The sequence below is a fragment of the Ceratotherium simum genome, chromosome 17, assembly GCF_057802395.1.
Source record: "Ceratotherium simum simum isolate JZ-2026a chromosome 17, ASM5780239v1, whole genome shotgun sequence".
In the NCBI taxonomy this organism is placed as follows: domain Eukaryota; kingdom Metazoa; phylum Chordata; class Mammalia; order Perissodactyla; family Rhinocerotidae; genus Ceratotherium; species Ceratotherium simum.
Window position 1 is genome coordinate 47713905 of NC_141916.1, and position 27612 is coordinate 47741516.

Genomic DNA, 27612 nt, shown 5'->3' on the forward strand with positions numbered 1-27612 from the left:
GAGTTTGCTGGCTAGTGATGTTCCCAGTCTCTCCAAACTCCCCTTGGCCAGAGCTATTTATGGATACAAAGAGACTGTGTAGCACCCTAAGCAGTTGGAGTAGGAGAGCATCCAGGGTAAATATATGTTGGTGAGATTTGTCACCTCCTCCCTGTTGACTTCGACATCACCACTAGAAATGCTTTCCCTTCTCCCATTCTTGGAGTGTTCGTGTCACCCTGAGCCTTGCAGATACCTGTGTACAAATTTTATTTCTGTGATAGTGCCTTAAATTGTGTTGTCGAAAGGTGCCCGAGCAAAAAGGCTTGCACAAAATAGATGTTCTAAAACTGTTGTTTAAGTGAATGAGACACAAGATAGACCTGCTAATCAAGGGAGACAGCCAAATGAGCATTTTCTAGTCCAGTGTTTCTTCTATTGTATGTTAATAAGGTGTATTATGAATAAAAACTCCTGACTCTGAATGCCACCTTTTTTTTTTTAAATAACTGCTGGCACAACCTTGAGAAGGGTGGAGATGTCCTTTATTTAATGTAATATAGATTGTTTGGCTGGAGGCCCAAATCTTGGTTTCCATCATCAGCTTACTAATGAAGTTTTACAGGATTGGATTAGAGGGAGGAATTACAAAAGATTGTATGCCCTTGTAATGGTGATTTGCCCTTAGTAATGGGAAATTCCTGGGTGGAGATATTTATTTAACTTGCATTCATACACCGGTGAACACTGAGCTCTATTTTGTCTCCTCCCAATCTTTACGAATCTTTTCTTGATACATCTACATCTAAAAAACAGTGAAGAAAGATTGGAAACCAGATTGCTTCAACCATAAACTGTTTTATTATGCCAGGTGGAGTTCTGTGCCCCAGCATATCCTTGTGATCTTTTGTTGGGTGTCATAAGAGAATTGTTGAGCTCCATTATTATTATTATTTTTTTTTTTTTTAAAGATTTTATTTATTTATTTTTCCCCCAAAGCCCCAGTAGATAGCTGTATGTCATAGCTGCACATCCTTCTAGTTGCTGTATGTGGGACGCGGCCTCAGCATGGCCGGAGAAGCGGTGCGCGCCCGGGATCCGAACCCGGGCCACCAGCAGTGGAGGGCGCGCACTTAACCGCTCAGCCACAGGGCCGGCCCATTATTATTGGAATTATAGAAACTGACATTGAGAGTGTGATCTATTACCTGATAATGTATTCAGAACCCCAGACTTCCAGCAGATATTATAAAACACACATCTCAGAAATAGGTCCGATGAATTAGAGTACTGTGTGTGTCTCCAAAGTTTTCCCTTGCTCCTTCTTAAACGCTGCCTTCCAAGTGGCCTGGGAGGAAGTAAATAATCCACCTCTACCTGTTTGTGTAAAAAATACTGATGCCTGCGTCCCACTCCCCAGATGCTGATTTATTGGTCTGAGTATATCAGGATATTTAAGAGTTCTCCAGGTGATTTTAATGTGTAGCCAGGGTTCAGAACTACTGCATTAGCCAAAACGCTCCTCCGTTAATCCTGTATTGAGTCATTCCCTTTTTAGCAAATGTTACAATTTGCAAAGTATTATTCTTCTACATACTCACTGTATTTGCACAGTGACCCAGTGAAGCAGACAAGCCTCTGCTTCCCAGGGGTCTTGTGTTCTAGGAGGGCTTGTTGTCTCATAGTGTTGTTCTCTGTTTCATACGTGGCTGTTGATCTGTAGCTTCATAGCAGGCTTGCCTTTTTGGTGAGGCCATCTCTCTTCTCAGCCACACACATCAAGTGTTTAAAAGGGTGCGTTATTTCTCATCTTTTGAAATCTGTCGCTTTCTGTGCCTTTCAAGAGCCTAGTAAAATTTACAAAGTGTATGGTAAGCCCTAAGGGTTGTGGAAAGCTATAAGGTTGTGTTCTGTTCTATAGAAGCTCTAGTTTCTGTTCCATCAAGGACGAATTGTGTGACTTTGGGCAAATACTTAACGTTTTGTAAAAGGGGTATTATTAACCTACCAGGAGGCAGGCACTAGACTAAATGGAAGCCCTGCTTCAGCTATGAGGTTTGAGTTGTCTCTGGCTGATTTCCCATCCCTCCCATTATTGGCAAGTCCCAGTGCCATTATTTTCAATTCAAACACAGCTTTTGCACCTTTATGTCCTCTAGGTGAGCGAGACCGAAAATCAGTAGATCTCGACAACTGATTGAATGTGAACATTGAGAGAACCAAACATGTCTTTAGGACACTGTTTTTCAAACTTGCCTCTTCCTAAGAACCTCCTGGGACATTTGTTAAAAATGTAAATTCACAATCTCCACTCCAGACCCCAAGTATCAATCTCTGGGAGTGGGGCCTGGGTGATCTTTTTTTTTTTTTTTTTTTTTTTTTTTGGGTGATCATTTTTATCCTATTTTTTTTTTTTTATCAAGTTCCTAAGTAATTCTTGCAATTAGACAAACGTGGGAAGTTGCGCTATAGGAAATTGAATATAGTAGGTGCTCAATAAATGAACTCCACTAACTCATTTACTTTTTCTTTCTGGAGTTTTACAGATTAGCGAAGGTCCACAACTCCAGACTTCAGAAGAACAAACACTATTTGCAAGAGAAAAAACTGTACATTTACTGCATTGTACGTAGAGGGCCTTTTAGTCTCTGATACTTAGTGCTCTGTGGTGCTTAAATGTGTTGATAGCAAATGGTGATAGGTTTCTTCTGAACCTGTTTGGGATTCTGCGCAGTGGGATAATACAGTAGAGCTCTGTGAGCATTAATTTTAGGGTCTGTGTGATGGACTACATTTTAGATGAGATGATGAAACTGGATATTTTGGTATTTTAGTCATTGAGTTTCTTAATAGACAATCCTGTGGTCTGCTTTATACTAAATTTCACTTGTGGCAAGCTTGTTGTCTTTGTAATGATTTTGCTTTTAATTTTAGTCTTGAATATGTAGACTTTGATACTGAAGGTTACCTTTGGAAAAGGGGCATTGCCCTATACTGAACCATATAACTTATATTGCTTTGTATGGAATGCGTCATGCCTTGGAGCATGGTTGTCATAGGGTTACGTAATTACATTTTTAAAATCTCCTTAATGTTTTCACACTACTAAGTCACTGTTCGATGAATCCCACGATTCTTATTAAAACTTATTTTGGTTAATGATTCATACAAAATAATTTTAACTTAGCAATGCAGAGAATAGGCTCCAGTATTTTCACTTCCAAATCTTCTTTCTTTCTTCCTCTGAACAGCATGAGCGTGACATGAGTTATAACTGGTTACAACTATATATATACACTTTAGTTTTCTGTTGCAAAAGTTATATATACACACATACATATATGTGATGTGTATATATATAATGTATACATGTATACATACATATATACGTATATATACTGAAAAATATATAGGAGAAAGTCACCCATAATGCCAACATTCAGAGTCCACCTCTGTTTACATGCTGCTTTACTTTATTTTGACCTTTTAATACGCCTAATTCTTCTGGTTTATAAACAGTGACCTGACTAGTAAAACTTGAACCTGTACGTATTGCTCATTTTGCTTGGTATTGGTTCATCTGAAGCAGGGACAGAATAGGGTATTGAGATATTTTTGGATGTTTTTATGGTGGAATAATTTAATAATGTAGTCCAAATAGCCGTTTTCATGGGCACTTTCAGTCAGGAAGTCAGTTATTTAATAAGGATCTCTTCTGTGCCAGGCACACTGCCTTGGGTTTAGACCGTTACCAGTCTCTTGGATTTTTCCTTTCCTGTCAGATTTTATAGTCACCATTCTAGCCAGAGCCCATCTTTGGCTAAAACTGTATGGGTTATAACTAGTTAGGCTCCTTACTTCCATTTTCTCCTCACTTCAATCCATAGGAGTTACCAGAGTGGAATTCTCCAGTAATGTTCTCATGTTGTGTTCATAAAGCTCATGGTGGCTTAGACGGCTATAGACTTTGCAGGATACTTCACCAGCTGGCCCCGTCTCCTTCACCAACTTATTTTGTTACTCGCTGATATAATCTGTGCTCTAGCCAGGAAAATCTGCACACAACTTATCCCTCTACCTTTGCTCATGCGTTTTCTTCATCTGGAATTTTCTTCCCTCTTCTCTCTGGCAGTTCATGTCCCTCTTTTCCTTCAAAACTCTAAGAAGCCTTCCTCTTTGACTTGCTGAACATCTGCTAGCACGTTACCTTTTTATATTTGTCCAAATAAAATTTTTCAACTGTTTACTCAACTAATTAATATCAGGGACCTCCCATCTATTCTGTTTTTCCCACAGTGCCCTGTATTGGTTTAAAAACCTAAGTTAATGTAACTTAAACCAACACAGACATTGGTATTTTTCAGAGTGGGAAATTGAGACTGTGATGGGAAGGTGTTCCCTGCTGCATGTGGCAGGCCCAAACCCAAGTGACATCACACTGGAATTTATAGAGGGAGCAAAGTGTAGTCCCGTCCAAAGATGACAGAGTAACCTCTTAAAAAAGAAAACAAAGCAAAACAAATGGTAAATAGAAACACCATCTTCTCAAACTTTTATTGTGAAGCAAGTGTTTTGTGGTAAATCTCTTTTTTTGGGCTCATGAGTATTTATTTTATTCTGTGGGTTATAATCCATTACTATTTATTTTGTTATTCAAACTCTGTGGGAAATCCTTTTTTTAAAAAATTAGGCAATAGAGTTACTGGGAGCTGAGATAAGGGGCCTGTAATTATTGAGTTTTCCACTCTGCCTTTTCCTGTTGCTCCTTGAAGGTCCTCTGGATGGGTTTGTGCTCAGCTGAGAAGAGAACTAGTGGTCACCCGAGGTTGGTGGTGGAGGAAGGGCAGGGCAGGGCCGGGATGCTGCTGGCACAGGTGCCATCAGAACTCCCCAGTCAGACTCTTGATCAAGACGACTTTGTCCACACGTGCAGAGCTTACTTCTGCTTTAAGAGTCTGAGCACTAGATCATGAAATAATTCAGATTGTTGGTTCTCTAAATAATCTAGTGTGAAAACGTTGAGAATTTGTGTCTTCCTCTGAGGTTAGATAGGCTTTACCCTTTAGTATCTAGGTCATCAGGGCATTTGAGGGCTGATGAAAACGCAAGATACTGAATTAGTCATCTCTACTCAGTCTTAGAACCATGTATGAAATACTAAACTGAAAAAATTTTACGTGCCTCCTCCAAAATAAAACTTTTTGTTTTACAGTAACAAGTAACCAAAAGATTTTAAAGGTTGATAATACACCTGAATCCACGAATTGACTGTCTCACAGTTATGATTACTTGTTATAATAGCAACATGTCAAGGGCCTTGGCAGTTCCCCCCAAAAAACAGAAAAAAATGGATTAGTGATGAGGGCTTAACCTTAGCAAGGAAGAAGCTTGGTTATAGTCATGAAGAGAGAGATGAGGATGAATATGGAGAGGAGAGGAGAGGGAGAGCGAGGGAAACGGCAAAGCCTCTAAGAACAAATAAGGGCACGAAACTGCAGTTAGATGACGTGATGGGGCCAAGTTACAGGGAGAAGAGAGAAGGTGAAAAGGACAGAGTGGAAAAAGGAACTGTGGGATGAGGACAGGGCACTCTGGCTCCCGTCTCGGCTGCTCTGCTGGACTTGGTCTCCTTGCTGTCGTGTGGCACTGTGATTCTTCGGCCCAGGTCCTGGCCCTGTCACCCGCTTTGCCCTGTGCTGCCGTTCCTGGTATCATGCACTCCCGGGGCCCAGAAGGGGAAATGTGAGGACAGATGCGGTGACTTAAATTAGCACAACCTAGCAGCCCGGCCTGAACCGTGATGCTGCCACCACATCTTCCTCTGCCCCCTGGCCTCCCTCCCTTTCTTGATTCCTTACCTGGTGGAGTAACAAGCCCCAGAGGGGCCTCCTGCATACTATGGGCTGGCAGAGAGGTGGAAGTCATTGTCTCAGCCAACCTTGGAGATCCCCCACCACAAGAGAAATTGTTGGGAGCGGTTACCATGCTGTTTGTGGAGCCGTTGCCCAGGAGTTGCCCATTTTAATTTGTGTGTTGTAGCGTATAAACTCCTTAACGTGACTGTGATGATCAAATCGGCCCTGGTCCTCTTTCCCTGTTAGGGCACCTTACTGAGACCCGAGATGCGCTGACAGCGATATCATCATGTTCTTAGTGAAATAATCCTGAGATGTCAGTGATCACAGGACTCCTCCTTTCAGGTGAGGAGGAAGTGAGGGTGTCAAGTGACTCTTGTTACGATGGTATAGCATCTTCATAGAGGAGCTGAAATTAGGAACAAGTCTCCTGAGTCCTGGTCCACACCGAGCAGGCCTGGGATGGAGGTGATGGGCACAGAGACAGAAAGAAGCCTGTGGTGGAGTCTTTTGTGATCGTGGAGTTATGTAGCTCCTGCTTTTACTGTTAGTGGAGCTGAGCAAGGGGCCTGCAGCTACCCCTGGGCCTGGCTCGTGTCCCGTTCTTGAGGCCCCAGAGTTATTTTTAGCCTCGGGGCCTTGGAAGCAGGTGTGGTTCAGGCTTGAAGGCCACGCCTGGAATGTGTTCAACTCTTGTTGTGCGTGTCTATTTAGAAGCTGAGAATAGTGACGAAGCTGCTGTATATACTTTGTTAAAAGAATCTTTGCTTTTCCAGTGAAAGGAATGAACGTCTTACGGTGTTTCATTTGTGATGATTTAGCAAGTTTATTTTGGAAACTTTTTAAATTGAAATACATTTTAAGAGTGTTAGGGAATATATTAATTTTAAAAAGAAAACTATAAATTCTTTGTATACAGAAGAAACCTTTTTATTAAAAGGATCATACCCTAACTGACCTATTTTATAATTTAATTTAATTTTATGTTTTTTTCCCCCAAAACCCCAGTAGATAGTTGTATATCACAGTTGCACATCCTTCTAGTTGCTGTATGTGGGATGCGGCCTCCGAACCCCGGGCCGCCAGCAGCGGAGCGCGCGCTTAACCGCTAAGCCACCAGGCCGGCCCAAACTGACCTATTTTAAAAGTCCAGGTTTATAGTCACAAGTGTGTGATTTAAAATTTAGTTTTTCTTGTTTCAAATATTATTGTTATTGATAATAATTCTTTGTAAGTTGTTTTGTGAAGCAAAAATTCAGCTTGTACCTGGCGGGTAAACATCAATTTCCCTATATTGTATTTGCCTATCTTCCGACCTCGCCTGAACCCATGCTTTCTTGACAGTACAGATGAGATGAGTGCGGGCAGGACTCCTGCAGTCAGAGTACCCAGCTCTGAGTGTATGTTTGCCCTTTTTGTAATAGTTTTTTGCACTTTCCAAGATTATGGAAAAGAATATAACATTACCTTTAATTACCCAAGTGAAACGATTGCGACATTTTGAATATATCCATCCTGTGTGTTTATATGTCTGTGGGTATTTGAGGTTCTACTTTACCTACTGTTCTGTAAATTCATTTTATTCTCTTAATATATCATGACCATCTTTCATCCTCAAGAAGTACACTTGCACACCATCATTTAAAAATGTTGCATGATACTATGTTGCAGAATTTATCATAATTTATAAGTTACTTAGCCAGTCCCCCTCTGTTGCACATGTAGGCCTTTTCCACTGTTTTTCACATCATGTGTTTTCACTGAAAGGTGAAGTAGTTTCTTGTAAGTCACTTTGAAAAGATCCTTGTAAGCCATTTTGAAATTATCTTCAGGAAAATATAGTTGGGCATTCTAGTTTTGCTTATTTAGTATTAAGAGATTTAAAGTAGATAAAATTCCGGAATATTACTATTCTAAATTTGGGCTCAAGTGGCAATGGTAGGAGGTTTGATGTTGATGATTTCTAATTGTTTTCCATTACTTGTTCCTAGAGCCTTCTGATCTTTGGAAAAATTAAATTATAACCCCTCTCCCATCAGACTGTGTTCCAGATTGTCCAGATGTTTACCCTAGTTGTAATATCTTTTGTAATTTAGCTCTTTGTCAGGAAAGTACACCTTATCTTTCATGTAGTGGAATTTTGTTGTTTTGGGGGTGGAGTGGGCTAAAGGTGGTGCGTGGATAAGGATTATAAACCTGTATTAGTGTTAACCAACCCCTTGAATACAGTGATCTAACTTACAAAGTCTTTGTGGTAAGTATTTGATACACCTTCTGGCAAGGAGAGCTCCTTGAAAGCGTTTTTTCTTTGTTTTAATGTAAAGATCCTTCAAATGACTTCCTTGTTGTATAGATCTGTTCAAGCATACATATTGTTTAACATGTCTTTGATATTTTACTACATTCTGTGCTATAAAACCAAGATTCTCTTATTAGGTACAACACATTTGTGGAGATGGAAGAATCGTATTAAATTAACATTAATAATAATCTTTCTTGTTACAGTATTTCTTCGCGTTTCTTTGCTAAGTAATCGCACTAAAATAGGAACCACAGCTTCTCCCTTTGTAGTTTTAGGAAAGAAACTATACTAAACGTTTTTATTTATATATATATATATATTTTTTTTTTTTTTCACACTGAAGTTAAAAATTCAAGTGCCTGGAAATGCTTGATTTCCAATAGATGAAACCATAGTTCTGAAGAAGAAGGACCAAACACCTGCCACATCTTTTATTGGCATTTGCCCTGTTTGGCATTACCTTGGCCAGGATATTCATTGGCCTCAAGCCTTTGACACAGACAGAGCTAGCTACAGTCTCTAGGTATCCACGTAGCTCACTCTCTCACTTCCTGCATGACCTTTACTAAACATCAGAGGAAGGCCTTCTCTGACTACTCTAAAAATTTTAACCACGCACCCCAACTCCCCTTCTTCCTTCCCTGCTTTATTTTTTCTCCATAGCACTTACCATCTCTCATACAACATATTTGTTTTTGTTGTTGCTGTTATTATGCGTCTCCCATCGCTACATTAGAAACTCTAGGAGGACAGCAACTTTTGCCTAGTTCATTTTTGCTACATTTCCACAGCAGTGCCTGGCACTTAGTAGGTGCACCATAACTGTTAGTTGACTGTAAAGTTACAGTAGGCCTGACAGATGCTCCAGAAAACCAGGATGTAGAAGGCTGATCTCTGTCCAGTTTGTTCTGAATCTCTCCTCTCCTGCCTCTAGCCCATCTTTATTGCAAGTATCCTTCCAAAACGTTTTCTCAACTCTCAGATTAAACCAACCCCTGGCCACATTTTCTCTCACCCAGCGCCTCCATCTGGAGATCATTCCGTTCCCCCTCTCTCAGGACCACCTCATATCCAGGCCTCTCTTCTAGGGGTAGAGTCCTTGGTTTTCAGGCCAGGTGCCAGGAGGAAGCGTTAAATGTGGAAGGGGAAGTGAGGGAGCCTTGGGGGCAAGGAGCGTGTCTAGGATTGGTACATGGTGTGGCGGAAGGAAAGAGGAGGGAGGGCGGGAAGGAAGAGCTCAGGCGGATCAGGGAAGGGGCAGCTGGTGGAGCAGGTGAGCGTCAACAGGAGGCAGTGCTAAGAAGGAAGGATGAGGCTCCGGCTGAGCCGGTACCCAGAGTGCAGTGCTCTTCCTTATCAGAAGCTTGGGGAAGGCTTCTCCCGGATCTGGACTCGGCCTGGGCTGGCCTGTGTCTGAAGCAAAGACATTCTATTTATTCTTTGAAGGATGGCCGTTCTTCCAGCCTGCATCTGTGGCTCCTTGAGATGTATGTCAGCAGCCTGAGCCTCTGATAGGAGTGGCTTCTTGCAGCAGTGCTGTAAGCTGGTGAGAGCGGCTGGATTTTACAGCTAACCAGTGTTGTCTCCATGTCTAGTACTATCTGACGTGCTTCATGCGGTTTGTCCCTTTGTTGCCACCACTTGCCAGAATGCGTCCTCTATTTTGGGGTAAGAAAATATGGTCAAGATGTTAATAGGCAATGAAAAAACACATTAAGCTCAGATAGCCTTCTTGGCTTTGGTGAGAGTGGGTATTTTTAATTGAATGTATTTTACCAAATATCAGACCTCAGAATTTCTGTCAGGGTTAACCCCCACATATGAGGCAGAGTTGCTTTAGTCAGTGTAGATGGTCGAAGTCTAAGATGTTTTTGCTTGCATTCAGACATGATAGCCTGCTTTTCTCCTTTTTGATGTGTTCAGTTTTTCTCTTACTGAAAGGCTATGTTTAAGGCTCTGCTGAAAGGCTGTTTGGTGTATCTTGTTGCCTACTTCACTTTAATTGAGGAAAAAAAGTTTAAGACCGCTTGCAGTTTAATAAAAGTAAACTTCTCGCCAGATTATATCCTTTCCATAAATTCTCTGAGAATTTGAACTTGAGCTCAAACCCAACCAAATAAGGCTCAGTTGCTCTCCTCACTGAACAGGCCTTCAAAGCGCCCCATAGCCATAGGATCCTTTGCCTTCTCCTGAGAATTTCTTTGTAAAAGGAAATGTTTAAAATGGAAATATGCCTCTCTGAGGGATGGCCCCTCCTTCCTCGTGGATCCCACTTCTCAGACGAGCAGGCGTGTTCGTGGAGCCCAGTCCCTGGCCTGCCTGCTGCCTTGATGTGGGCCTGGGGAGTGGGTATTTTAGGGCAGCAGTGCCTGGTGACAGATAACTGCTGCTGTTGGCAGAAAATAACCTGTGGGTAGACAGGGAAAATTGTGTGTGGGAGAGGTTCTCACCTTTTTTCTGGTGGGATATACCCGGTGTTAGTATGACTGACCTAGAAGCCAGGATCACGTCTGGAAAGTTGAATCACACCTCATCTGAGAAGAGGAGGGAGATGCTTAATAGAATCATTTAAAAATGACCTTAATCTTTTAAAAATTTTCTGGTTGGGCATTAGCTTTAAAGGCTACCAAGTCCTGGGGCCGGCCCCATGGCTTAGCGGTTAAGTGCACACGCTCCGCTGCTGGCGGCCCGGGTTCGCATCCTGGGCGCGCACTGACCCACCGATTGTCCGGCCATGCTGAGGCCGCGTCCCACATACAGCAACTAGAAGGATGTGCAACTATGACGTACAACTATCTACTGGGGCTTTGGGGCGGGGGGAAGGAGGAGGATTGGCAATAGATGTTAGCTCAGAGCGGGTCTTCCTCAGCAAAAAGAGGAGGATTGGCATGGATGTTAGCTCAGGGCTGATCTCACAAAAAAAAAAAAAAAAAGCCTACAAGTCCTGAAGAAAATCAAAACAAAAAATTTTTCCTCTTAGCTAACTTCTCTAATGGCAGCTATTGTTTTTTATACAGTTAGACTTTATATCATTCTTTTAATTAAAACAGACTACACTGGTTCATCTTATCGTTAAAATAGTAGACTTTCGGTTCTTTGACATAACTTAATTCAGTAGTATACTTTACTCCATTAATATTCTTGCAAAGTTGGATGTAGCGTGAATTTAAATAAATAAAACTCCATGGATTTCCATTATAAATCATAGCTACATTTCCATAGATAACTGAATGGAATCTAAAACATAAATTATACAGAAAAACTTTAAAAATTGTTTATTAAAGGGGAAAGGTTCTTGTACAACTTATGTAAATATTAAATGTTAGAAAACATAAATTGATTTCTGAAATGTCAAATATACCAAAATTGGCATTTCTTTAGGGTATTTGCCCATTTTGTCCCCTGATCTGTACAGTCATTTTGTTATACTAAAATGTTGCCTCAGCCTGTCTCTATCCCTTGGTAAATAAAGTCTTTTAGAATCTTTATTTCTGACAGTGGGATACTTCGCAAATATTTGTTTAGTGGCCCTGGTTAAAGTTACTAGTCTTCAGTATGATAAATACTGGTTTATTGACCTTTTTTTTTTTTTAGAGAAATAGAAAACTTTATTGTGCATATGTAAAAGGGTTATTTAGTTGTTTTCTGAAGGGCCTGCTCCCTCTCAGATTTCCTCGATGGTAGGCTGAGCCACCCCACCAATCTCCTCCTCAGAAAAGTCTCTCTGCTGCGCCGGCCACCGGCCCATCTCCTGGTTGTCGGGGTTGGCCAGGGGCCCCTTCAGCATCTTCCCCTGGCAGCCAGGAGGGCAGCACAGCTGGGAGGCCGTGAGCACCCTGCTCAGGATCAGCAGCAGAGTGACACAGCAATGGCCAGGGCCACCGCCAGCAAGTCCTTCAGCATCTTGCAGGAGGCTTTAAACCACGACATGGTGGCTTCTTGACCTTCAGTGGCCCCGCGACCACCATGTAGGTGTCTCCTTCCCCCAGGAACTCATGGTGTTGCTCTCTCTTTGGGTGGGAACAGCCAAAGTCACAACAGGGTATTGTTTAAAAGATAATTCCATACTGCCGTGAATGTGCACTGTCACATTCAAGTCCGAGTAATTATAGAGGACGCTCCCTCACTAGGATGCCAGAGAATAATTTGCTGGCCCTTGAAGCGCGCTGTCATGAATGTCTCTCCAGCTTGCAGGTGCTCAGGCAGACAGCTCACTGAATAGGTGTAATGCCGGGGGGAAGGGGGGGTTGCCTTTCAAGGGTAGGTACTTCTACATGTTTGATTTAGATTTCTAAAAGTGCGTGTATGAAGACCTATGGATATATAGATTGTATCACATTCTAGTTAAATATGGGCAAAAACCCACCAAATTGGAGTATTTTAAGTGAAAGAGAAAGCAAGATGCACAACAGTGTGTATACTGTGTAACCAGTTGAACAAAGAAGCAAAAGGAAAAGAATATGTGTGTTTTATTCTGTATTCATTAAAAAAAAATCTTAGGAAGAAATCAGAAGAAACTGTCAACAGTGATCACCAGTTAGAGGGCGGGTCTGGGGAGACTAGGGCAGATGGAGGACAAGGATGGAGGAGGATTTTCAATGTATTCATTTTTTTCATTTAAATGTATTTGTTGGAGTTTCAGTAACAGCTTTATTGAAATATAATGGACATACAATAAACTATATGTATTCATAGTATATATACGTTTTTATACTTGTTATTTTTATGAACAATGTGAATACATTGCCTATTAAAAATGGAAAGAAGTTAATTAAAACTTTAAAAATTGACTAAGTAAATAGAAAATAACAAAGCCGGCCTGGGTTTTATTATATGTACTTGGGCCCCTGTGGTTCAGTCTAAGAATTTTTATTCCTTTTGACTTCTTGTAGAAATTTTGGGTAAGATTAGCTTGGTGGTTGCCAACAATAAAATATTCTCTTGTCATCTTTTCAATCTTATTTGATGCTGAAGATTTTGAAAACAAAACTGTCACAGACGTGTCCTTGGTCTCAGAGTATTGACATTCTTCAGAATGAACAGTGAATGCAGAGTAATTTCTAAATTAGAGTTGTAGCCCGGGATGAGGACTTAACCAAAATTCTCTAGCTGTTAAAAAAAAAAAGGTTTAAGGCTATTGTTACCCCACCCTTCACACCCCCTTGTCAGGGCTCCGCCTCTCACATAACCGATTTGGGATCATGGAAAATCAGACCGTGGACATACAGGTGTAACAGGCGAGCTCCAGCTGGCCTCAGTGCAACATGAAAGGTGCAGCTTTATCCTAATTGCACGTTCACTCCTTTGCTTCAATTACATCCTCAGATTAGGATCACTTTGACCAGACATTTCATGGTCAGGGAAGGAGTCTTTTTGTATCTGGAACTACTGACTGGTGCTCTGGGTGAGAATGACCATTTTCTGCCTGGTGGAACTGTTGGCCGTCGCCTATCTTTGGTTTCAGTGATCTGGGCTTATGAGATTTGGCTGAAGGGAAGCAAAGATGAGAACTTTCTGATTCAGCTTTTGCATGTTTGCTGTCTTCTCCCTCCCTTTGTCCCTCTATCTGCTAACCCAGATAACTGCTTTGTCTCATCCGGATTTTTTATCATTGAGAAGAGCCAATCAGACTTGGAGACTCGGTGCCATTGTTGGAATCAGCTTGCTCTTGTTCTCGAATTTCCACTTTCTGTGCCACCTGGGGCATCCTCATGGCCAAGTCACGTCGTTCTTTCTTGGTTCAGTTTCATTATGGGAACAGATACGTAGGGGAAACAGGGTAACCCAGTAGTAGGAGCCCTCGTTGGGGAATCAGACAATCTGAACACAGGACCTTACACTGCTGTGAGCTATCACTGAGCAGTCAAGACTTGATTCAGTGCTATATCCTTGGTAGGTGCTTTGCAAAAATGTATTGGTTGATTGACTAGGACAAATTCTCTGCTTTAGTTTCTTCAATTGAAGATAGAGGTGACTTTTGTACCTCATTGCGGTTAAGCTATACAAAAAATAAATACATTAATATAATGAAGAGAAGAAATGGACAAATCATGTATTGTGTGGAGGTGATTTGTAAAATGTGAGAGTGGATGAGATGATGTCTCAGGTGCCTTCTAACTCCGCGTGTGTCTGGCTCTGTGAGAAAGGGCACAGCTGGGTTGAAGCTGGACTCCAGGAGGATGGAATTGCTTCTGTTTTTATCTGCTGAGTGATATCTTTTAGGTTCCAGACGCAAGGCAGCTCTGTTCGCCCACTGGCATCTTGAGAGCATTTTTCTTCCTTTCTGTATATGAGGAGTAGGTGCTTATTTACTTACTCACTTTAGATAACTTAGGTAATTTTATTCTCAAAACAAGCTTTGTGAGGAGACAAGGCCAATATTAAATCTACATTTTATAGGTGAGGAAAGTGGGGTTCAGAGAGGTTATAGGATTTGTCCCAAGTTATGTAACAAGTCAGTGGCGAGGCCACTTCTCTTTGTATCCTGCTCCCTCTTCTCCATATGCTTCAGTTTCTGATTTGTAAGTCTGAAATTAGGAAGTAGGATCCAGTGAAATTGAGGTTTGAGTGTTCTATCATCCTGATCTGAAATCAGTTATTTATTTATTTATTCAGTATCTTAAATCATTTTTGGAACAAGGAGGATTTTAGTTACTTGTAACAATGTAAATTAAGTGTCTTATGTGCAGAGCACTGTAGAGGTAGGATACATACAGAACCTCTGCCATCACATAGTTTATTCTCCAGAAGATGAATGCAAACAGTAGACATCTAGTTTTATGTAGTAGAGGATTTCATATAAGCAGAGATGGACCGGGGGAGATAGAAATCTGAGAATATTGAAGGTCGGGGTGGGGTCCAAGCTACAGGCACAAAACTCTGACTAGTGTTAGTTAGGAAATGGTCAAGTAGAGGAGTTTGGCAAGAATAGGGAAGCATTGGGTCCAGTATTGAGGGCTCTGTATGTCTAGGTTGCTGACCCAGAGTCCTAGGTTAAGCTGTGAGATTTTCTAAGGCTGGGAGTCGGTGATTCTCTTAATGAGGCATGAGAAAGGGAGAGGTAAGCCTGTGAAGGGTCACGGACAGGAGGGGATGGGCTGGCCGGGGTCACGGCTGTGAGACTGCCTTGGGTGGAGCTGGGTACATCACAGGCCCCAGCAGTTAGCTCAGCGGTTTGTATGACAGGCATATCAGCCCTTGTTGTCCCTCCTCTTCCTTAAAAGGCAGCTGAAATTTATAGAACCTCTCATTTTCCTGCCTCGCCTCCGGCTGCTCTTGTGACTGTGTATGTGTGTGTGTGTGTGTGTGTGCGTGCGCACACTCCGACCATCACAGTAATTCTCAGGCCATCAAAAAAGATTTTTTTGTCCTGATAATATGGAATCGCCAACCTGGTCCCAGGCTGTTGTTTTTTGTGCTCTTTTCAAGGAGTACAAATAAAAGGGAGGAAAGCCATTTGGAGTAATAATACTTCAAGTAGCTTTTTATAGCTCTTTTGATTTCATATTACAAGTCATTTAGTTCTGGGCCCCATGTGATTATAATTCATGAAGATGTCTTGTTTTTTCTGCTTTGAGTTTCTATATTTTGAGTTAAAACTGAATTATCATTAGTACATGTTTCCGAAGCCATACCTATTTGTCCTTTTTGTTTGTTTGTTCCAATGAAACAGTGTGTCGTGTGGAATTAGATTAATGGAGTAAATATTATGAATCATACACTCTCTCTAATCTGATGCTCTTTCTTTTTTTGACCCCATGTTTTGTTTTCTGTCTCTCTTTCTCCCTTCGTGTAGGCTTTTCAGTTCAGTGCGAAGCTGTCAGAGCGAGGGAGCAAAGGTAAAGAATGATGTAATGCACTGGCCGCCCCAAAGCATCTTTTGTTGTGGCATGGTTATTCCAGTCATCTCTTTATGAATCAGATGTGAGGGGCTGCTTTGTGGAAGGAGCCCTTTGCAAGAGCACATCAGCGGGAAAGAGAAAGAGACATTCACTTGGAGGGCTCTTGCTGAAAATGGGTTTAACTCTGCTTTTGCCAGTCACCACCAGCCTGACCTCATACAGTTGTAGTACAATGGAGTGGCTGAGCCTTTGAGCACACCACCATTACATCATCGTGGCAAATTAAAGAGGGAGGTGGGAAAAGAGGACTTATTGTTGTCATGGCCCATGAGATGATTGGGACTCAAATTGTTACTGAGAGGTTGGTGGCTCTGCTGGAAAGTGGAACGGAAAAAGTGCTGCTAATTGATAGCCGGCCATTTGTGGAATACAATACATCCCACATTTTGGAAGCCATTAATATCAACTGCTCCAAGCTTATGAAGCGAAGGTTGCAACAGGACAAAGTGTTAATTACAGAGCTCATCCAGCATTCAGCGAAACATAAGGTAAAGGCTTTCTTTTTTTCCTTTTTAAAATAAATAGACACACTGAAGGAGGAATAATTTTAAGTGAAGCCTCATTTTTAAGGGGAGAAAGTAATATAGGAAGTTTTAGTTGCTTTTTAAACTTTGGTGCCTTATGATACCTCAAAATAATTTACTAACCATATTGTCACGATTAAGAGTATTTCTAAACTATACAGAAAGGTTAACTTGTTTTAATTTGGTCAAGTGCTATGTTTTCCTATTAGTGGCTTGCTAAAATTGTTTTATTAATTTAAACACTAATAAAAAGTTATAATTAATACATTGTATTAGTAGTAATTATTACTATATAATATAGCATGTGTATTATTAATAATTAATATATTAATATGTTATTTTGTATTATCTACAAATTACTGAAAGGAAATGATTTTTTAAAGTGCCTTGGGAAAAAGTAGAAACTAATTATATTAGAAGTGCTTTTATTTGTGGGAAGGTAAGGTGAGGTTGGTCAAGGCTTAAGGATATTATCTTCAAGGAAAGTTATTCCTGGGATACCAAACTGTCATCTTTGTGGTAGGTAAGGCTGTTTCTCTTCTTCAGGAGTAAAAATGAGTTCATGTTTTAATTTTACTAAACAACTGATTTCTTTGTTGTTACGTAGAAACCATCTTTAAAATGTTTCTTTAGTTCAAGGATTGTTATGTTGATTTTGCATATCATTTAGTTGTACACATTTTACCCTTTTAGAGCATAAAGGATTTAAAATCAAAGAGTTTTGAGGACATCTACACAGAAATAGCATCCAGATTGCCTTTTAAACGTTGATTTTTACAAGCACGTAAGCCATTTGTATGTTAGGTTTATCCACAAGTCACCCGCATCTCATTTGTGTTCAGATTATTAATTGAAAACGAGAAGTTATTTGCGTCAGCACCGGTAGTTTATGGGATTATTTTCCTCGCCTTCCTTCCTAACAGCTCACATTTGCGTTGTAGGTCGACATCGATTGCAGTCAGAAGGTTGTAGTTTACGATCAAAGCTCCCAAGATGTTGCCTCTCTGTCTTCAGACTGTTTTCTCACTGTACTTCTGGGTAAACTGGAGAAGAGCTTCAGCTCGGTTCACCTGCTTGCAGGTAAGGCTCGTGGGAGAGTTGAAAGGGCTTGGAATCTCACTGAGTTCTGTGAGTAAAGCAGTATGTCATAGTGAGCTCCAAGTACACTAGATCATCACAACTTTGAAGTTATTCTGTGAAATGGTTTATTTATGGCTTTTGATTGATGTAACTGTTCTATTTAACTTGAATGGTATCATTCTTCCACATTGGTCAATGCGTCTTGACTTAGCTCAGATGCCTCTTCACTTGCTATTTCTTAGCTGGAAGTGCCACATGGAACTGTGTGCCCACAGAGATAGCTCAAAGCCAGCTGCTTCTGCCCAGGAATTTTTACGTTCACCTGTGATCAAGCCACCAAATGCTCTACGTCTCAGCTCCTGCTCTTAGTTCCCACCTCATGTGGCAAGGACCAGACCAGTATTCTGGTGTGAAACTCGTATTAAACATTTATAGTTAAAGTGGACTCCAGCAATCAGGATCAGCATTCTTGGATGTTATAAACAATGAGATAGGGAAAGAATGTGTGTAGAATATTTCTTCTAATAATTAGGGGGAATATTTTAAAACTTGTTTACGTGTGTATTTTTGGGTTTTTTTTAACAACTAAAAAAGTCTCAACTTGCAAATGCTGAGCAACCAGATGATTTTATAATATGCATGAGAAGGACTAAATATTTTATATCTGCCCTAAAGGAGGGCGGTGTGAGAGTTCCATCTCATTGAATTCCAAAGCAAAGTGTTCATCCTTTGCTTCCCCTGTGTTGCAGACATTGCTAAAGCCCTTTCATCCCACTGGCTCAGAGTGGGGAATACAGTTTGACAATGCACAGTAACCTTTTTTTTTTTCTTTTGAATATTTCTTTAATATTACATTTAAATATTCTCTTTAAGTACAGCATTATCACAATGTAAAAGACCTAAAAGGCAAAAAAAAAAAAAAAAATTGGTTTCAGAGAACCAGACAAGCTTTGGATTCACATTGAAAATACTACCTGTGTACAGTATGTGAGAAAGGAAATTGGAAAATAATAAGAGTTGCAATGAGTCATTTCTTTCCTCTAGGCCTAGACTGAGCAGGATTGAAGCTATCTGCTTCTGTGATCAGAGGCCTCGCTTTTCTAGCAACCACGAGCTATAATTCTGTCCAACTCAGGTAGCACCAGAAACGAGATGGACGAGGTTGTAGAAAAGGCCCTTTGCTTGACAAGACAGTTAGTGCTAAATGTCAGTATTTAGCGTTTAAAAGCTTGGGATCAGTGTGAGTCAGAATTGTAGAGTGAATGAAGGGATAGACTTAGATTAGGAAACTAGTTTTTCAGAAAAATCAAATATCTTGGGAGTTGGCAATGAGTTTGATATTCATATTCTTGGGTTGATCCCAAAGGCTAACGTGTCTCTTATTGAGCAGCTGGAATTCACTTCCTCAGTTAGGCTGGAGCCTTCCTAAGGAGGGAATGTATAGAGCTCACCCTCTCCTTCCAACACAAACTTGCAGAAAGACTGTTGTCCATAGTCAAATTCCCAGTAAAGCTTCAGTCTTGTATTTGAGGGGACCCATCTAAGGTAGGGGGTATGTGGCTCAGTTTGGGATAGCATCTAGATCTCTGGTTGCACAGTAACCTTTAACACAAAGCTGCTGTGTCTGCTAGATTCTGCTACAGTGATAGGCACGAGCGCTTTTAAAAATTTGATCTAAGAAAAACCAAATATTGGCAGGTATCATCATTTTCACAACTTTAGTCTTTTGTCGCAAAGAGGGGGTACAGTGAAATTGATACTATTGGCAATTGATTGTTAGAAGTATAAACATTTCGGTTTTAAGAGAATAGGATTAATCAGTTGTTGGTGTGTTAACACTTTTAAACTCTGCATGTTTAAATAAGATTTCCATGTCTCCAGTGTCTCATCAGCCTTCGCTTCAGTTCTCAGAGAACAAGCATAGTTTCCTGTCTCTTTCACATCGTCTGTTGCCACACCTTTTGTTTATGCTGTGATTCTGCCTGATGTCTCGTTAGTGTCCTTAAGTGAAGCCAGCTTGTCTTAGAGTGTAGTTTTTAGAATTCTGTAACTGAGAATTATAATATTAGGTTCTGTCTCTCGTTGATGGGCACATTCTTTTATTGGGAATATTCAGTAGGACAACTGTTATTAGAGTTACATGAGACCAGGAGGGTGAGTTTAGGAACTCGTTTCATGCTTCTTGTAGCCACTGTGAGGGACTTTACCTTGAAATCTTCTTAATGGGATCAGGGTTTTGCTCAAGGAGGACACACCAAGATGTGCTTCACGGCAAAGTGGTTATCCCACCTCGCTCTTACTAGAGGCACTTTTCCCTCTGGAGGGCTCTGACTTGACAGCTTGGCCAAGCAGATACTCTCATGGAGGAATGAGCTCGTGTTGAATTTCCAGGACAGGTGTTTTAGTTACCTGAATGCCCTTTCTCCCCTTTACCAAAGAGCACTCCTTTGTTACTGGGGAAGGTTCTTATCAGCCATGTGTAGCTTTGGGAGGGGCACTGATCGGTCAGTAAGGAAGAAAGAGGACTCATTCTGATTCTCTAGATCCACCCGAGGGACACACGGAATGACACTCTGAGTCAGAAGACCCTGACATCCCCACTTCATGTAGGAAATGTTTTCTAGGCCTAAACGAAAGTCCTTTGAGGCAGCACCAAGAACCACGCAGAATGTATTGACAGCACCATATTGTCATCCACGCCCTAGAATACTGTATTTCTTTTAGCTTAAGAGGTGGCTTCAGGGACTGAATTACCTTGTTTGGGAGTTTCTGAGCAACCAGATCTCATGTGACACCGAAGAGAGGGTTCCGGATGGTTAAAAGCCTCCTCAGCCACCCAAAAACCTCTGACCAATTGGAAATTCCCTTGGTTACTGAGTCTGTTCCTTGGAGAGACAGAAAAGTGGAGTAAGTGGAGAGAATGCTGGGGAAGGTATGGCCTTCAATTCTTGGCAGCCTGTTTTTTTGTCAAGGTCCAGCTGTTCAGAGGACATTCCAGGGATGTGGGATAGAAGGACATATCAACAAATGTTTCTTAAATATTTTGCTTGAGGGGAGATCACTGACCATGGAAAAGCACACTAGCTTCTCACAGGTGCTACAGGAAGTGGCAAGGTCACAAGACGATTTTCACTGCACCCTGCCCCTATTGCTTCAACGGTTAGAGATGCTTGTCAGCCTCAAGTGGATGTATGTGATAACAGAAAGACTAGGTGGTTTCTTGGAATAATTTCTCCATCAGTTTAGAGCTTTCCGCTACTCTGAGATTATTCAGGAAAAAAGCATTAGATATGTGAAATGGTTTCTTATGGTTATTATATATGGAAGTGAAGAATTGTGGCCTGAATTCCATTCACATTCGCAGGGCTACCTTACCCAGAAAAAAATGACTTTGAAGAAGGGGAACAAGAAGCTCTCCCCAAGGAACTGATAGAGGAAGCATCTGAATGAGCTCTTTCCCTCGAACAAGAGGAGACCCCAACTTACCTATAGGACTAGTTACATGGACATAAAAACTGAAGCCTTCCTGAAGCGGGGGGATTGGATTAGAGGAAGCTATCTTGGAATGCGGTGGGCTTAATCCTTTCATATGGAACAGGTCCTGCTTGCGGGGGTGGCTGGCCCAGTACACGTTAGCTTCTACCAGGTGAGAGGGGTTCTGTTAAGCCACTTTGACAGCTGATTATCAATGAGACCGACTCCCAAGCCTTCTAATCCTGAAACTTAGAACCTGGTTCTGCAGTGAAGGCCTCTCTTGGCCACATCTGTGGGCCTGTGCGCTCAGGGACCTTGACCCCCGCCTGACCTACTTTCCCTTTTCTAAGCCCAGTCAGTATTCTCAACAAGATGTTTAATGTTTGACAGCCATATGCCATCCTGTCACAAGTATTTCATTATTATCTTAAAATTTTATTTAAACCTTATATTGTTGTTTATCTTTTTCATTTGTTAGCTTACCTCCCCTACTGGATTCTCTTTTTCAGGCTGAGGACTATGTCTTGTTCATCTTTGTGTTCCCCATAATGCCTCGCACTTCTTAAGTTTTCAGTAAATGTTTGAGATATAAATTAGCTTACATGTAGGCTTATACCATTTATATTTCATATGATTTATTAGTTTAGAATATAAGTGATTGTATTAAACAGTGATGAAACTAATCTGAAAATGTAGTGAAAGCGAGAGATTGTTTTGAAATAAATGATTCGCAAAATGTCTTTGCTCGGATAGAGCAAACATATAGCTGCTGTGGGAAGAGTATCTAACATGAAAATGTTTCCATCTAAGTAGATTTAAACATGCTTTTAAGATCTAATAAAAATGCTGCTGCAGTTAAACAGTGCTAAGTTTGTGTGATCCTTCAATACTGAACCTTGATAAAGAGTTAACAGCTCTAGAAACCTAGCTCCGCTCATAGGAAGATACAAGTCCTTGAATCCATATGAATTGAGAATGGTTGAAATGGTTTATATTTTTATATTTTAAAATGTAAATGTAAGTTGATTATTCATTTAGCCATTAGTAAGTTTCCCAATAACCAAGCCAAACCAAACCATAGCATTGTGTCCCCCCCCCACCCCCCAGAGGATTAAAGGGTTTTCATTATCAGTAGCAGCCTCGTCTGAGCCAAAAAGAATGATTTTGGATCCCTTTGGAAAGTTCTCCATCGTCATTGATGGCTAGGTAATGGCAAAACCATTTTTTTCCAATTTGAAGTTAGTTATTGAATCAGCACAGTTTAAAGATGCATGCATCCTCCCACAGCGGTCTTTAAAAACAACACTTAAGGCGGATAGAAACTAGACTTTTGGTGGTGAACAGAATGCATTCTGTAAAGAAGCTGAAATAAAATGATGTATACCTGAAATTTACACACAGTGTTTTAAACCAATGTGACCTCAATAAAATTTTTTTTAAAAAGATGTTTAAGAAAAGCATGAGACTTAAGAATTTGAATTAATGGAGTGACAGAGTGGGTGTGACATAAACATTTGTTTCACAAAAGGGACTTTATAACTGAGGATCCTATTGTGAGGATTGTATTAGATAATGCATGTGAAATCTCTATATCAATAGTCTTTTTTTTTTTTTTTTAACTGTTATCATTATGAGTTAGAAAACAGTTGCCAACATTGACTTATTGATCAACTTTATTGGTCTTGTTAACCTTCAGAAAACTAGTTTTTAAAAAATAATCTTGTTTCTTAGCCTTCACTTTTTTTTTTTTAAAAACCAGTTCTCAATTTTCTTTTCTTTTTTTTTTTTTTTTTAATAATTTTGTTTTGGGCCGGCTCCGTGGCTTAGCGGTTAAGTGTGCGCGCTCTGATGCTGGCGGCCCGGGTTCGGATCCCGGGAGCGCCCCGAGGCACCACTTCTCCGTCCAACGTGAGGCCGAGTCCCACGTACAGCAACTAGAAGGATGTGAACCTATGACATACAACTATCTACTGGGGCTTTGGGGGGAAAAAACTGAATAAATAAAATCTTTAAAAAAAAAAATAATAATTTTGTTTATTTATTTTTCCCCCAAAGCCCCGGTAGATAGTTGTATGTCATAGCTGCACATCCTTCTAGTTGCTGTATGTGGGACGCAGCCTCAGCATGGCGGGAGAAGCGGTGCGTCGGTGCGCGCCCGGGATCCGAACCCGGGCCGCCAGCAGCGGAGCGCATGCACTTAACCGCTAAGCCACGGGGCCGGCCCCTCTTAGCCTTCACTTATTCACTATGTATTAATTTATTCTGCTTGCCTTTGTCTATTATATTTCTAATGTGCCTGTTGAAAAATAGAAGAAAAAGAAAAACTACTGAATTTGGACTTTTATTTTGTGCTAACATAGAGAAAAGAGAATAAATGGATTAACTTAGTAGCAATAAAGATCAACCTACAAATGAAAGATACTGTGTTATATTTCCTTCTCTTTCCTCACTGTTTCACTCTGAGTAAAAGCACAAAGGACCCACAACAGTTTACTAGTTCTATAACGCTCATTTCTGTCCTGTGAGGAGGCACAGGTTAGAACCCTACAGCTGTAAATAGATCACGGACTTCAGCCCTTTCATTTACAAATGAGGAAAATAACAGAGCCCTTGAAAGGCTCTCCCAAGCTCACTGTTCTCACTATGCGCCCAGGCCCGTATCCACAATAATCCCAGAGTCTTCTGGAATTTTACCAGGAGGCTGGACTGTGGATCAAGGGTGCCCATTTCAGATCAGGTTTATCCCGAAAGGCTCTTTTTGTGGTAGCTCTTTGTCAGCCTCTTTGTGGATTTCAGAGTCATATTCTTCACATTTGATGGAAGAAGGAATATATAAAAATATACTGTATATAAAAGATTTTAAAGCATTAAAATATTTTAGCCAGGGGGATCATCAAATAAAAGTCTGACTACTCTGTTCTGAAGTCTAGCTCTGAATATTGATAGAAGATACCACTTACTAAGCACTTATTATTAGGTGCAATGTTGTGTACAGTGCTTAGGGCATTTATAAACATTTAGTCTCTGAACACAGCTAGGGTCTTAGAGTAATGTTTGCTATGGTTAGAGGCCAAATACGTATTTCTTTGTTTTGAGTTAGATTTGCTATTGTAGAGCTGGGAGTGAATAAAAATGCATTTGACTCTTGACACATTTTTAATTGAACAGGGAGCTAGATCCAGTCAACAGTTCTGTGTAATTAGTGGATAGTTTTGGTTTAATGGAATCGGTTATTTTCTTCCCTGATGGAAGTATAGTGGGACCTGACCTTCCTGGTTACAAATGGAGCTGTACCCGCTATTGCTATCATCAGTTCTCTTGTCTAGTTTGGCATTTCTTCTGTCCCTTTGCCTACAGAAGGGAAGTCTTCAGTCGCTCCATTTCAAACCCTGTAGTAGTTGGTGAAAGAGATTGAAATTAATGGATTTCAGTAAAAGTACTGCAGTTATTCAGGAATTGGCTCTTCTTGTGTTTAAAAAGCTGCAGTGACTGAGCGCCACTGAAGAAAGACTGAAAATAGGTGCTGTGTGGCCCTATGGTGGCCATGCGTTTGCTGGCTCTGCTTCTGAGCTCGGTTTGCATGAGGCTAACCAAATTGGGTCATCTTTCTTCCAGTTGCTACCTGCCATGCAGCAAGCCAGTTTATGTCACTTCCCAGCTACCAGTGGCTAAGACATAATGCCTGAGGCTGTGTCTTTTAAAAAATGGACTACTGACCAGACTAAAGATAGTTCCTTGGTTCCTTATCCTGATATTTTGCACAAGCCAAACAAAAGCACCCTAGATGACAATGATGACATCAGTCTTCGCTTGCCCCAGTCGTGTCACCTGTGTGCTCTGGAGGAATGCCAGGTCCAGGCCTTTTCTTTCAGTCAGTCTCTCAGTGTTTTCTGGGCACTTTTGTGGTTAGGCTCTGGGGGAGGGGGTACTGGAAAAGTAAAAGGCTTGACCCTGCCTTTGGGAACCTAGCGGTTAATTCGGGAAAACACACCTCAAGTGGATGAAACAGAGAGGCATATGGTCATGTGCTAAACTGTGTGATACAGTGGTGAGGGAAGACTCGGTGTAGTCTGTAGAAGGTGGGGAAGATTTGATTACAGCAATGGAATTTTAATTGAGCCTTGAAAGATGAGTAAGATTTTGGTGGGGAGGGTCCTTGGCATTGTAATTGAGGGGGAAAAACATGATTAAAAATGTCAGGAGTGAACATAGATTTTAGGGGGCAGTGAGGAGACTAGAGTGAATTTTTTGTGAAGGGGAGAAATGGGAATTGAGAGGAAAAGAAATCAAATTATGCAAGCCCTTTATACCAGAAGGATAAATTTGTACTTTGTTGTGGTGGGCATTGTGAGTCTTTGGAGATTAGGCTGTGACAACCGTCATCTCCCAGTCACCAGATCTTTCTTCTGATCTCTCAAGTCTATCTGCTCTTCTCCTGTTCTGCTACCAAGTCAAGCCAACATCATCCCTCCCTCGGATTGCACCAAGAGCTTCTTGACTAGTCTTCTCATAGCCTCTGTCTTGCCACCTTCCAGTCCATTATTCACACTATACCAAAGTTATATTTTTATTTTATGTTTTTTAATGTAATCCAGATTATATCACTCCTCAGTTTAATATGCATCAGCGCTCTTAGGATAAATTCCAAAAACCCTAACTGACTCACAAGGCCCTTTAGTGGCTGGCTCCTGCCTACCTCTTGAACTTCATCTGATGCCATTTTAAGCCTTCAGTTTGTTTTATGTTTGTTTCAGCTCTTTAGGCCTGATCTCCGTTGCTCTAAATCTCCAGCATCAATCTCTGGACCTTCACAGAGGCGCTCTCCTCTCCCCAGTTCACCTAGGTGTCTCCTGCTGGACTCAGTGTAGTTGTCAAGCCTTCCCGAGCTACCAGGCAAAGTTGGTTTCCTCTGTTATACGCACTCCTTTGGCCACCTACCATAATTAGTTAGCTATTCATCTAATTATTTAAAGTTTGACCACTAAACTGTCAATTCCAAAGAGGACCTCTGTCTTGGTCACCACTGTCCCCATTACCTAGCACTGTGTCCAGCTCATAGCAGGTCCTCATTAAATGTCTCTTTGAACTTATGTGTGACCCCGGTGGTCTCTAGTGTTTGGTTGACTGAACAGATACCCCTTTCTTCTTCTCTGCTCTCTGCAGTCTCCAGGAAAGCTGTGCAGTTGGCGAAAGAGGAGGACTGCTGATAGAGTGGAATTCACAGAAGTGGACTTACGGGAGAGCTTACTACAGGACAGATTAGAAAGCTTTGAGTTTCACCTAGAAAGGCCTGAGAAATGAGTTGTATGGTGATTCATGGACAGTTCACACGTTAGTCAAATTTGATTCTTAAGAGTCATTCTCCAGACACCAGACTCGTATTCCCTTTTCCTCTTGACTCATAGAGTTATCTCCTGATGGATAATCTCATTTCATTGAGCCCTTTGATGGTCACTGTAGACGTATCTAGCAGCCACTTCATCCTCAGCTGGGGGATGATTGTAGTTGGCCTTAGGGATGTGCCCCTGACTCCCTGAGCCATGGAGGTCAGGCCATTATGGAGTTCTGAGCCACTTAGGGACATCAGAAGAAATTCTCTCTCTCCACTTTTCATGTGAAGTCGCCTGGATGTGGCAGAAGTGCAGTGAGGACTCACTGTTGCTTTTGGATGACCAAAGCAGCATTTACCAATTTTACCTTTTTTCCTTTAGTAGCAGAAAAATGTTTTTCTTGCCCTGTGCCTCCTCTCTCTCCCTGAGAGTCTTCTGGGGCTTTGTGATCTAGGAATAGGAAGCAGATTCTGGGCCCCCACCCATGCCAACACAGCTTTCAGCTTTGAATGGAATCAGGAAATCCTTTTGAACACCAAAAATATACAAGACTTATGTCCATCAACAACTATTCATTGTAACAAGGAAGGATTCAGTAAACATTTGTTGAATTCTAGTTAGGGTACCAAGCACTGTGCTAAATGCTGAGGTGATTACAAAGGAGTGTGAGACATAATTCTTATCCGTAACTAGTTTACAGTGTATTACAGCCAGAGAAAAACGAGGTCATAATACACACACGAAGATAATTCACGGTTATCAAGTCAGTGGTAAATAGCTATTGCCAAATGATTGCTGTAAATTTTATAGAAGTTCTAAGTTGGCAAGACCATATCTAGATACTCTGGTCAGGGAAGATTTTTTTTTTTAATGCAACAAAATAGAATTGAAAGTATCAAAGAGCAGCTCACATAGTAAGGGAAGATTGTATCGTGAAATTTGTTTCAGTAGTGAGTGTATGTGGGTGTTCAGAAGATTTTGATGTAAAATGTATTTTATTGGTTATGGTAAAAAATTTTGGAATATACTGCTGTAGAAGAGGTGTGTCTTGTGTTCGCCTGTGGTTTGGAAGGAGTTATAAAATGGATTCGAAGCCCTGAATTGCCAAAGGCCTGGGATGGGAAAGCACAGGTGTGTTAGGGAAACAGTAAGAAGACTAATTTGCCT

The 27612-nt window shown here is 41.0% G+C and overlaps 1 protein-coding gene across 7 annotated transcripts in view; it reads left to right on the forward strand.

Moving 5' to 3' along the window:
* DUSP16 (dual specificity phosphatase 16) overlaps positions 1 to 27612 on the forward strand; it is a 95885-nt gene that overhangs the window by 38813 nt on the left and 29460 nt on the right. For all 7 annotated transcript variants that reach the window (XM_087442726.1, XM_087442723.1, XM_087442722.1 and 4 more), the window contains 2 exons: positions 15932 to 16525; positions 17503 to 17641. In XM_087442726.1, coding sequence (XP_087298852.1) covers positions 16298 to 16525; positions 17503 to 17641 — 367 coding nt within the window. In that variant the 5' untranslated portion in view covers positions 15932 to 16297. The remainder of the gene's footprint in view (positions 1 to 15931; positions 16526 to 17502; positions 17642 to 27612) is intronic.